Source organism: Tachysurus vachellii, chromosome 16 (assembly GCF_030014155.1).
Source record: "Tachysurus vachellii isolate PV-2020 chromosome 16, HZAU_Pvac_v1, whole genome shotgun sequence".
Taxonomy (NCBI): domain Eukaryota; kingdom Metazoa; phylum Chordata; class Actinopteri; order Siluriformes; family Bagridae; genus Tachysurus; species Tachysurus vachellii.
The window spans coordinates 11225249-11238182 of NC_083475.1; the positions used below are offsets into that span (position 1 = coordinate 11225249).

The following is a 12934-nucleotide window of genomic DNA, read 5'->3' on the forward strand; positions in this document are numbered from 1 at the left end:
GTCCAGGGATGTTGTCTGGTCCAGCGGCTTTGTGTGCGCTGATCCGGCTCAGTACGCTGCAGACGTCTGTGGAGGAGAGTATGATTGGAGGGTGGTCAGCCGAGGGTTTGAGCTTGGTGGCAGTTTCTCTGTTGTCTCTTTCAAAGCGAGCATAAAAGTCATTAAGCTCGTTCAAGAAGAGGACATCAGTGGCAGCGGGGGTGGAGTGGGGGGATTTGTAATCACTAATGACCTGGATGCCTTGCCACATGCGTCGAGGGTCAGAGTTGGAAAAATGCTCCTCTATCTTCTGCTTGTAGCAGTGCTTGGCCTCTTTGATGCCCCTCTTCAGGTTAGCTCTGGATGTGCTGTAGGCCTGTGCGTCACCTGATCTGAAGGCAGTATTGCGTGCCTTCAACAGGAGGCGCACCTCCTTGTTTATCCATGGCTTCTGATTTGGGTATGTGATGATCTGTTTCTGAGTAGTAACACTGTCTATGGTGGTGTTGATGTAATCCAGTACAGAGGAGGTGTAACAATCAATGTCTGTGTGATGTCAGATGTCCGTATGGTCAGATTTGTGCTTCTACCACAGGTAAACAGTCTTGTTGCTGTGAAAACTTCAAGTCGTTTATAGCTCTTTGGCTAAGATGTGCTACAGCCAAAGTACTTTATTAAATTACTGCAGAGGAGCTTTAATAATGCAAATGTAATTACCAAAGCCTCTGGGCAGGCTTAATGCATACTTAAGACTAACCTCCCCTTCTCATTGCTTAACAGGTAATGTAATGTAGGCTACTACATGGCGCACAGAAGTCGAGTAAAGAAAGGCTCTAGTTAGGAACTTTGAATTTTAAATCTACCTGACAGTACGTCTATATGGCTCATGTCATCAAGAAGAGTAATGATTTGTTGCTAGAACACAATTGAATCTGATCCCAGATCAACAGGCCAGGAAAATGATGGGAAGATGAGCGTGTAAATGGAGTGTTTGGAATGTTAATAAAGCAGGAATCTGTTTTTATTTTTTAAATCATTTTGTTTTTCCAGAGCATCAGCTTTATATAATCAGGGTTTCCCGCAGAAAAGTTGTTAGTTAAGGCGGTAGGGTTTGGCGGGTGGGCGGGTCAGTCAGCGCTTCTTTGTGAGATAGACCACAGACTCTGTACTACATTTAACAATTATTTATTTAACACTAATATAAAATTTAAATAACATATAATTCTCCGAGATGCACTTGACGGCCTTTTGTGCAGCGGAATTTTTTTTTTTTGGGCGACCTAGTTAAGGCGGTAGGGTTTCCCAGCTTAGGCGGGCCACTCGAACTGCAAAGTGCTGCGGGAAACCCTGATATAATATTGCACATGACAGACAGCACTTACAAACCAGTGTACTGCCAGATGTGTGGATGGATGTCTATCATTACAACAAGGATAACAGGAAGGATTAGGCTGAGTTCTATAATTAAGTATATTTAAGTTCTATAACTGTGACATCATCAGGGTTGAACCTACAATCAGGAGACTTTACTACATACAATTTTCAGCCTGATTTTGCCCTCAAATACATAACTCATTCTAAATGAATGTATAACTCTGTAAAATAATAAAAAAATTGTCTTTAAAGTGCATTTAGGAGTTGCAGTTAGGGAGGAAGCAGGATTACACGTCTTTGAGGAAGCACATGTTCGTCCTTGCTTTTCCAGGCTGTATCATGTCATACAATATTGAGGATTCACTGCTAAATAAGTATAAAGTTGTGTTAAAAGGTCATGTTATACCTTAACTGCTTAGGCAAAATTAAACATGACTACTCTGCCTGTATCTTGTGCAGTCACACATAATGTTGGATGCTGTAATGCACCATGCTGTTCCTCTCTATTCAAATTCACCTGCATTTCAAAACATCATTCAAAACAACACACATTCGTCCTACCTGTGCTCTCCCACCACTTTAACAGATAGAGAGGCTCCTGCAGAGATAGATTATCCAGGCTTTGGGCGTTAATGTTCACTGAGCCGCGAGTGATCTCAAGGGTCATCGCTCCAGCTGCAGAGTAAGTTCAGGCCTGCAAAAGTAGGCCAGGCACAAACTGTTCCATCTGTTTTACCGTATTTAGGGTTGCTCCGCCAGTCCTACTTCGAGGTCACGGAGAAAAGGAAAAGAGAGTTGAAGAGAAGAAAAAACCCACCAGAGCTGGAATTACTTTAAGAGTTGGGATGCGGCTCCTTGTGTATTCATCCAAGGCACGTCTGGAGTGCAGTGGCTGCACAGCCTGAAGGACAGCCGCAATTGTTTATCGGTTAATGACTTCTCTCCCCTTGTGGGACGTTTGCCGCCTTTGCTGCTCCCAGGCCACATTAAAGCTTCCTCACTCTCTGAAGCCTCATCAAAGATGGAGACACACACACACACACACTCTCTCTTAACGCTTAGACACACTCAATAGCTGTCTGCCCTTGTGAGTCAGAGCAGCAAGGGCTGGTTCTTTGTCAAGCCGGAACACTAACACCTGTTGGATTTGTTGTTAGGTGTGGATTTGTGTCAGGATATTAGGAGTTTTCCAAACAGTTACTTCTTGACATTTAATAATGCGGGAACAAAGACACACGTGTCATTATATTAGAGATGCTCGGCTAAACTTGTTCCCTGATCTCAACTCTTTCCTGATTATGATGCTAGTTTATTATTATTTGATTCTTTTTGCAACAAAATCAGCCTAATTTTTGTACACAGTAAAGCTGCTCAGTAGTGCTTCCTGTTTGTGGGAGGATAAGTGAGTTCTCACCATTTCGCTTGAGACCTGCTGCCCACAAGCACACACTTCCCTCTTGCACCCAATCTTCTCCAGCAGCCCTGTAATTGCTGTGAATGATGGGTCTTCAGCCACTATTGTTTATCAATATCCCCGTCTAGCACTTTGATCACAGTATTCATCTTCTTTAACCCTCTGCATGCAGCGCTCCACGGACCGCTTTCTCAAATACTGCTAGGTTAACAGCTAGCTGGGGTAGTAATTGGTAAGCGGGGCAGGGATATAGGTGTGGAGCAGGAATCCTAAGTGGCTGTCTGGTCATGAGGACCGGCGGCACACACAGAAATGAATGTGGTAATTATGCTGCACTGTGGGCCACAGCACCATGATGAATATTATCACTTAATTATGGGCTCACTATTCCCAGCATGCAGCTACCATCACTATGGCCGGTGTGTGTGTGTGTGTGTGTGTGTGTGTGTGAGTGTGTGTGTGTTATGGGCGGTTACGTGCTTTACTACACCAGAATTGACTATACCCTACAGGCCATTGTGTTTGTGTGTCTTTGTGTGAGAGATTGAGAGTGTGTTAACTGCGTTCTTGATGGTCCTTTTTCCCCATGGTTGTCATTATGCTGTAAAAATCCCCGAGGCATAAAGACATTATGTAAGCATCGCTAATGGATTCTATTTTATGCGATCAATGACTTTTAATTGCACTGGTGTAAATGTATTGTAAATGAGCTCTCCACAGGGACCTGTCAATCACAACATATTCATACCTCAATAATGATCTCTTAGCTAAGGCTGTGCCTGAGTTTCTCTCTTTTTCGTTCTTTAGGACAACTACACTTTTGCCCAGCCAGGGATCCAGAGGAAAGTGAAAGCTCTGGAGGAGCTGGTGAGCCGAATTGACGGTAAGTGCGGTCAGTCTGTCTCTGCCTCTGTCTGTCTGTGCTTGTTCTTTTACTTTTACTCGTCTCCTTCATCATCCATGTGTATTGCAATTATAGGAGGTATTCTTTATACAAAACAAATGTTTTTATCGTCAAGATCAGTTTACAAGTTGTTTACAAAAAATGTAAATACTAAACTAGTGGCATTGTGTGAAATATCCCATGATCCCATTAGTTGCTCAGCGATGATGGTTCTGTTAAAGAGAGAGTTTATGCTTACATAATAGAGGTGTCCCATATCTTTGCTGATAGAGATGGAGTTTTATCAGGAGCACAACAGCCTAAAAAACAAATCCTGTGAGCTACATAGTGACACAAGCGGTGCTCGACCCCACAAAGTCGTCCCGAACCCGCTGATATTTTTAGATTTAGTGGAAAAGTACATGAACAGGCGCCTTGCGTCAGACGCCTTTGGTTTTTGGTCAGATGTTTTTCTATGTTTATTATGCAGCCTGTGGATATAAAATAACAACGCAGTCCTGGTAGGCTAAGCGCTAACTGTACTTGCTGTCGCTATGGTTACCACACAAGAGATGAATGAAAAGCAGCGCTGGGCAGAAATTCGGACTTTTCTGAAGGCAACAGAGGAGAGACAGGTGGAGCACAGAGAGATCTGCCTGCTGTGTCTAAAGCCATTAAAGCTGTGGGCAGAAGGTGGTTTTTTTTTTTGGGCAACAGCGCATTCTGCTGAATGTACTATGCAGTCAAGCAATCTACAGTCCCAAGTGAACTAAGCAGTACAGGAAAGATCGAAGGTCACAGGGTGGATATGTCTAACAAAAATAATAATTCTTGGCCAATAATTCATCCTGTGCATTTGAGTAATCTTAAGTAAGAGTCCTGTGAATGCGAAACGGCAAAAGTCTTTCTTTTTTTTTTCTTTTTTTTTACTTCTTCTTCTTCTTCTTCTTCTTCTAAATGCATACCATATTATGCCCCTGCTTTGGTAATGTACTGCTCTTCTCCTTATCTTCTAATCTACATCTGTGGCATATTACAGATATCAGATTAATAGTGTGTACGCATTGAATAACACAATGATGACACTAAAATCCGTGTCCGTTTGTATGGTTTCTTTAAATCTGATAATGCTTTTCATTCGAAAGATATCTTCACTTTATAATGTGCTGTCCACAACAATCTGGCACAGATGTCTATATGTAAATGCGATCGATAACAAAACCCTATAAAAAGAAAAACAGAAAATGCACATAAAGCTTCCTATTCCTTCCTGTCATTCTGCTGACTACACATAAGCTGCCTACCCGAACTCGCCAGGTTTAACTCCCCTTTTTTCCTTTTTTTCTTCTTTTTTTTTCCTCTCGCCACGTTTCTTGCCCTCTCTCCTTCAGCCTTGAGTGTCAGACTCAATCAGTGCTGCAGTGGTTTGGCCTTTGCAGAGAGCGCTGCTACCCCGCTGGGAAAAGCCGAAGTCACTGGAGCATAAGGCTCGCTCATTACTTTCTATTAGGTGGCCATAATCAGAATTGAATGGCCACTTCTCGGAGACAGAGCCTGCTCCTGTGCTTCAGCACACGGGCCTGTCTGCTCAGCCTGCATTCAGCGCAGTGATGCATTTCATTGTGGGAGAAAAGAAGCCAGAGAAATTTAAATTTTAAACTTTCCTCCGTTTCTCACTGCCTTGCTGTTATTTCTCCTCGTATGTGTACACATAACAGTGTGCAGTTTCACCAGGTTTTCCTCATGGTGTTGTTTTCCTTTCATCTGCTTTTTTCTCCTCCCTCAAAAGAAATCGTGTTCGTCTTGTATGCTGTATGTATGCTTAAGTTAAGCTGACCTTCGTTGGCAGAAGATTGTCAAGCAGGAAGTAACCCTGTTAATCCCCTGAACAGATCTTTGGCTCAGGAAGTGTCAACTTTTATTTTTGTGTCAGCGATTAATTATAGTCAAATTACTTTTGAGCAAATTCACCAAAAACAAGTCACCAAAAGTCAGATGTAAGGGTTATGGTTGAAGGTCCTGCTTGTTTTTTTGACCTGGTCAATCATTGCTTCCAACAGAAGTTTCAATTCTGAAAACTGACTATTTGGTGTTTTTCTTCTTTAGCAGTTATTTTATTTTATATTATTGTAGACTATTAATTAACATTAGAATTAATATTATTTCAAATAAGTATATTCCTCAATTCCTATATGAAATCTCTTTAAAAAAATATATATATAAATAAATAAATAAAAAAGCCTTACAGCGGCGATGCTTCATTGTCATTAATACCAAGTCATTAAAAAACTAATAAGTATTATGTACAAACAATTCTTGCATCATTTGGGCCTCATATGTAACCTAACTAACAGCTGTTATTTATAGATTAACAGCTGTTCATGTCTAGGCTCAGACACTAGTGTAATGTCACTAGTGTACTGCTTGTGTAAGCATGGTTTCAGTTTTCCCACTGAATACGTTATACTGGATATTTTATTACCACGTTAGGCCAGAGATCCTGTCTTATCTTAGCCTTATGAGATGTTTACCACTCTTGCCTGGCTTAGAGTCTGGAGAAATGGTTTGTTCACCCTCAACGATGCTTTATGTGATTTGCCAGCATCCAGCTGTTGTTAAAGCCTGAAATGCCATAGTAAATGTCCAGCTGCTGGATTGCACAAGGTCATTCATCCAGGGCAGTTTCATGAAATCTTTAAAAACCGGGCTTAGCTTACTGACAGGCTTGTGAAAGTATATAGTGTTATAACACATGTCAAATAAAACACAATGCGCTATGCGGTTATAGGAAAAGAATCAATGACACGGTGGTGGAGAGGGACGCAGAGCTCCTGTTGTCATCCAGGCGATTATGTTACTATAACAGGGTGTCCTTATGTTTTATTCCTCTTGTACCATGATACTTTATTGTTAAACTACACATATTTGTAACTGTTTTTTTTTTTTGTTATGGAAAAACTGTCCTGTTATCATGTTATAAGAGCAGTCATTCCTTCAGCAGGCTTCATCGGGCACAGTGTTCAGTTCAGTTGACAGCACTTTTTTTTTTTTTTTTTTAACTTTCCTTTCCTTTATCCTCTTTATCTCCTAATCAAATCTAATTTGACCAAGTCAGATTGGATGGGGATTTCTGGTCCTCATCATGTAATCATTGCACTCGATTTAGTCCTGTGAGTCAGAGAACTATGGAACCTTACATATCAACTCCATTCACTCCAGAGATCTGGCTTGCGTTGCTGCCTCGAGTAAGATTCCTTCCTTGTCGTTCCTGCTTTCTTGCAGAGCTGTACACATTCAGAGAGAAGTTAATGGAGTGAGGTCAAAAGGCACTTATCCCTGTAGTTGTTGCCTGTAAGCATTCTTTTCTCTCCCTCCCTCTAGCCCTCCTTCCCTTCATCCCATCACATGTCCTTCAATTCATGCCCAAGGCTGTATCCTGCACTTTGTGTGTTGCCTCTGCACAGAATGCCTCTGAACTGACACTGAATGTCTGTTTTTCAACACGTGTTCTTTTGGCTATTTTGACGTAATAAGGCCGCTTATTAGTAACTCGTTATTTCCAAATTGCTCCATTGTGACATCAGCCAGTGTCCGCTTTAATCAAGCGTCACATCCAGCTTTGTACTGTTGTAAAGTGAATCAGTCAAGCAATCACATTTTCCACTCAACTTTTAACTTTTTCACAAAGGGAGCCTCCCCACGGAGGTTAGACGAGTGCATTAGCACTGCTTCCCTTCCACCAGCTCTAATGAATCAGGGGCTAACAGCCTGAGGCTATGTGAGCTTGCTGAGGCCATGAGACTCTGATTATGGTCAGTGCTCGAAGCCCTTGATGAGCAAGCACACACGGTTTCAGACACCCACATCCATCACCATATGCCAGTATTCTGTCAGGTGAAGGTGGAGCGTGTTGGTCGAGCCCGACATGGCAGCCGCGGCCCATGGGCAACTAGTGGGATGTCACAGACGGCAACACGAGGCTCCGTATTATCTCCTTTCCTGCCTTGCACCTCTTTCCCTCACTGTGTTCCACCTCTCTCAGTGAACACTGACGCACACAGCTGTTCAGCCGCAGATGCGTAGTTCAGATGCTGACACCACACTTTCTAATAGCCCTGGCACCTGCTTCTGATTGAGAGGGAATGCAGTCAGGTGTTTTGGTGCAGGAAAATGACAACCTAACCAACTTCCCACATTTGTTCAGTCTCATGTTGCTCCATATTTGAGACCATCCAGTATGCTACTTTGTGCTGATTAAGAAGTTAAGGCAAATTGAAGCCATAAGGTGTTTGATTACAGATCAGAAGGTTGTGAGTTTGAATCCCATGTCCACCAAGCTGCCACTGCTGGGTCCCTGATCAAGTTCTTTAACCCTTAATTGCGCAGTTGTATAAAATGACATAAACGGTGTCTGCCAAATGCCTTAAATGTCGTGAAAATATTGAAATATACGTCATTGTTCTGCACCCATGTCATTCTGTATTCCTGTTCATCTTCCTCCTCTGCTCTAGGAAGCTCAACACCGCCATACCTCACCTAGGACACCGCAGTGGCATATTATTGTGCACAATAACATTTGTTCCCTTTTGTAACGGTATATCTAGCTGCATGTCAGTGCACTTCATCAGTTCAGTGCTGCAGAGTCGAGCTGTTTCCTGTCTGCATTTAGGTTTTGTTCGGTGAGGTGCTTGAGAAGAATTGATATTATAAAATGGCAGTGATTACTATGCAGGTAAATTGCACCCATTTGCAAACTACTTCTCCATCTTGAGAGCAGTTTGCAGCTCAGGATTTTCTCTTGATTGTGACATAACTGAAGTTAGCTTAAAAAAAGAATAAAAACCGTGCATACTGAAAAACAGAAATTTATAGACTGGCTTTCAAGTTGTAGATTATACTCAGAATTTATGGTGTTCTGGAAATGTAAGAGATTTAGATGCGGCCTTCTAAACCCCTGAGATTGGGATGTTTTTGTAAAGAGACACATTACGTTTTTTGGTGCTTTGTCTGGTTCTTGCCTCTCAGAGTGACTGAGTCCTTGACCTTCTATTATTTCAGTAAAACTTTACAGAGGAGTCATTCCAAGAAAACCTTGTTAGTGTACTACAGTTTTGAAAATTTGTCCTGAGGAAAAAAAAATAAAACCCTTAAAACCAGTGAAAGATTCTGAAAGTGCAACACAGATCATTTACTATTCACTTTGCAGACCTCACAGTTCCTCTGACGCGTCTCTTTCTATTGTGATCCAGGACAAAGCAGGCCAAGCGTAATGCACAGAGAAGCAGCTGATTAAAAAGCTCTTTCTGTAGTCCCCGTTAGAGTCGGTGAGTCACGGCCGCAGTGAGTCACGCTTGGAAGGAATTTAAGGCTGTGTTTGAAATTCGGACCCTCCTGAGGTTAAAGATTCACTCCGCTTTGCCCTTCGTCGTTTGGATGTGTTTGCTCAGGCCACTGTTTCCAGAAAGGTCATCTACTGTTCTGTAGCACTTTCCCCTGCTGATCTTGCTGTAACAGAGCGCCTGGTCTGCAGTGGAGGCGTTGTGCAGATTTACAACACTCACTGAATTATACATCACGGGAGGATTGGCAGGAGCAGGCCATTTGCTGTGTGAAAGGTGGACTTTAATGTCTGCGTATGATCTTTCCTCCTTCTGTAAACGATATGTAAAGGATATAGAGAATAGATACATAGAGCCCTAGAGTCTTGCCTGCATTTTCAGGGAGATTAAAGGTCTACCTGAGTCTACAGCAGAACGTTTATACTCCTGTCGTTCAGCTGTTCGGCTCTCTGAAGGTCAAGGGATGAGTTTTCACCATATGAATAGTTAAAGGTTTTTAATTGTGTTGATAAAACGTATTCTATTCCACAGCACTGCTGACTTCTCAGATTTCACTGGACAGAAGTTTTTGTTTCATTTTGACAGTCGTGCAGGCTGCCAGGTTCATGCTGTCATTCTAATACATTATCACTTTGACATACTTACAACAAATTCACATGAACTTAGAGGATCAAAACCAATAAGAAAATATACGTACAACAATGCAGTGAAGCTTGGGGATGTTTCATTTATGGACTGAGTCTTTAATGTAAGCACTTAGATTCTTTCCTTCATGGTGGAGTCTTTGGAAGTGAACATTTTTGCATTTTGCATTTTATTGGTAACATGACAAGCTAAACTTTTTATATTATTTCCAAATATAGCGCGAAAGAAAAAAGAGTAGCTATTTGTAGCAGGTGTAATATCATAGATGTATCGTGGCTTTGCACAAAATTGTGTAAGTACTGTAACTACAAACATTTAAAAATACAATACACCACAATCAACGCTCTGATTTATATCAAGCCATATTACCGCGTTACACCGACTCGTCATTGATTATTTTCCTCTTCCAGAGCATCCTGAAGTGTCTTATTCCCTACAAGGCTCCATGTCAAAATCCACAAACTCTTTTCTATTAAAATAATTCCACTACTACTACAGGGACATGAGCAGTTACTATTAATGCACCTTTATTTTTTTAAAGACCGGTAAGTGGTAAGTGGTAAAGACCGGTAAGTGGTAAGTGGTAAAGACCGGTAAGTGGTAAAGACCAGTAAGTGGTAAAGACCAGTAAGTGGTATGTTACCAAAACAGCGAACGGCAGCTTCTGACATGTGTTACATTACTATAAATATATAGTAAGGAAGTTTCCTCAATTTTTATTTGCTATCCACTTTTCACTGAAGGACATTCTGTGTTTTTTTAGCCTTACGGAAAAGAGCTGCTTTTTTATGCCTGAGCTGATGGATTGCTTGTATTTTAGTATAGATGGCTGTCTCTTAAGGGAACCATAAGGCAGATGGCTTTCTGGGCGCTCACTGTGTACTACTAAGCTTATCGCTATTGTGCGTCACCGCAGGCAGACTCATCAGGTTTTGCACAGTGTGCGTTTTGCAAGTACCATTCTGAGACTCTATATATCATAACTTAAAACGAGGAGCCGGTGGAATTTGTCAGGGCTTTCTGCTACACGGTGTCATTATCAAGGCAATAAAACACAAATATCTATCCGTGTAATGTACTTTCCTAGAAAAGCAGAACTACTGGAATTAACCTTCAGCATGCGCTCTTAAAAATGTATTTGGTGCAAATTGGGTCTCTCACCTCTTCGTCTGCGGCTGGTGTGAGGATCAGCGTCAATCTGCCGTATCTTGTAAATATACGTGACCCCTTGCTGGGATGATTACCGATAGATTTTCTCTCCTGGCTTCATCATGATCTCCTGTCTGACTTGTGGCTTTTGCCGCCCCTAAACACACACACACACACACACACACACACACAGCTGGAAATGGTTGATGGTGAGATCACACCAGATCACCCTTTCAAACGGACCATATCGATTTTTTTCCTCACCAGTGCGCCATTTTAATCCGGCTGCCAATTTCCTTCCGGTGACTCTATCTTAAGTTTTAATGAACTGCCTGCACCTCAAAAGCACCTGGAGTTCTTTCATAAGCCTTTCAAACTCTAACAGTTGTATTGAAAGTGAAGTTTCCATTTCCTCACCGTGCGTTTTAATAAAATGTAGGTGTGAATTACCCTGTGCAGACTCCCATAGCTCTGATCCAATTAAAAATATCTTAACATATAGATCTCTGCCGGTGCAACGGACTAGAATAATCCCTTCATACATGAGTTTTGTTGACACGTCACATTGTGTTTTTTTTTTTTTATTATTATTAATTTTCATGTTGCTTCAAGGACTACAAAGGGTCAGGTGGACTACTAAAACTGAATTCAGCAATAATTAAGGTTGCTACTTCAGTCGCTTTTAGTCGCTGCTAATATAGATACACTCGTGATTTATTTTATGCAGTTATTTAGACAGCCAATCACGTGGAAGCAGCACAGTGCAAAAAAAAAAAAAAAATCACAAGTAAAGAGCTTCAGGAAAAAGTGTGATATCTGTAACTGTGTCCATGCATGTTTGCTGATCTTCTGAACATTTCATACACAACAGTCTGGTCTGAGCTGAAAGAAAGTCTATAGTAACTTAAATAATCACTCTTTGCAACCGCGGTGAGCCGAAAAGCATCTGTAAACACACAACAGCACAAAACAACAATTAGGTTCCACTTCTGTCAACCAGCCTATAACGAGTACCTGAAGCTGTCAAGTGCACAGTCTCAGTCACGCTCAAAATATTTGTGACTATTTTTAAGAACATTGAGGATTTTTGGGTGACCAGATTTTTATTTAGGACCAGACTTCGCTTGTGTGGGTTTGCTAGGAAGTTTATGGGTTTGGTCTCTCACTTGCAAGTGAAGAATCTGGAACTAAATTAGGAGACGGGGATGTGACCTTCATGGGCCACCACCGAGATTATTAAGACAGAAGATAGGGAGAGAGTTAGATGGTGTTGGAGCCGCAGGCATTAAACATTTTATGAAGCTTCAGTAAAGGCACGTCACATATTCTTTGTTTATTCTTCACCTAAGAGTAGAATGGATTAGCTTGTACAGTGTAAGTGTTAGCTGATTACACCTCATAATCACTTTTAAACTTCCTGGCACACCGTCCTAACTCACCAAGCCCTCCTCCTTTACGGTGAGTTTGCCTCTGCCTTGTGCTGCTCCTCCCAGCATGCACTGGGCTCTGACCTACGCTAGCTGGCGAGAAGAGCAAGATCAATGTCCATGCTCCCTGCTCCTGATAAGCTGCAGATTCATTGCTTTTCAGCAGCCACTGTCATCTTTCAGAGCCTTTAATAGTGGGGCGGGCCTGGAAATGAAAACGCTGCTCCAATTAAAATCAACACATCGGGGATAGCACATCGCTGAATAAATAAGGACGATGAATCAAACAGGCAGTCACCTTCAGTTTGGTGAGGACAGCACAGGACAAAGTCACTTCTCTCCTTCAGGGCAAACTCTACTTTTTATTTCGCTTAAAGAAGCTTTTTAGAAAGGTGAAGCCAGACTGCTTAGAACACAATTATCTGCTGAATCATTAAAACATTTCACATTTATGCTTTAGCTCTCTGTGCACAGTGAGGCATAAATGTTCCTGACAGCAGGTAGTAAATGTTTGTAAGATTTTAGCACATTGTTCTCTGCAGTCTGCTGCTCGCCTTGCCTGAATTCTGAACTGCAGTTTGTTTAGGTATAAATTGAGCTGGTCACTTAAAACTCTGCTCCACTGAACATAAGTACTGCAGCCTCAGGGCTCTGTGTGTCCACTGCGTTAGCATCACTTCAGTCTGTGGTGGTTGTGGGTGGTGACTTCATAGTGACGTTCTAG

The 12934-nt window shown here is 41.8% G+C and overlaps 1 protein-coding gene across 3 annotated transcripts in view; it reads left to right on the plus strand.

Moving 5' to 3' along the window:
• The window catches only part of tbc1d22a (TBC1 domain family, member 22a), a 148788-nt gene that overhangs the window by 90493 nt on the left and 45361 nt on the right, over positions 1-12934 (plus strand). For all 3 annotated transcript variants that reach the window (XM_060889673.1, XM_060889675.1, XM_060889674.1), the window contains one exon: positions 3575-3650. In XM_060889673.1, the coding sequence (XP_060745656.1) occupies positions 3575-3650 (76 nt within the window). The remainder of the gene's footprint in view (positions 1-3574; positions 3651-12934) is intronic.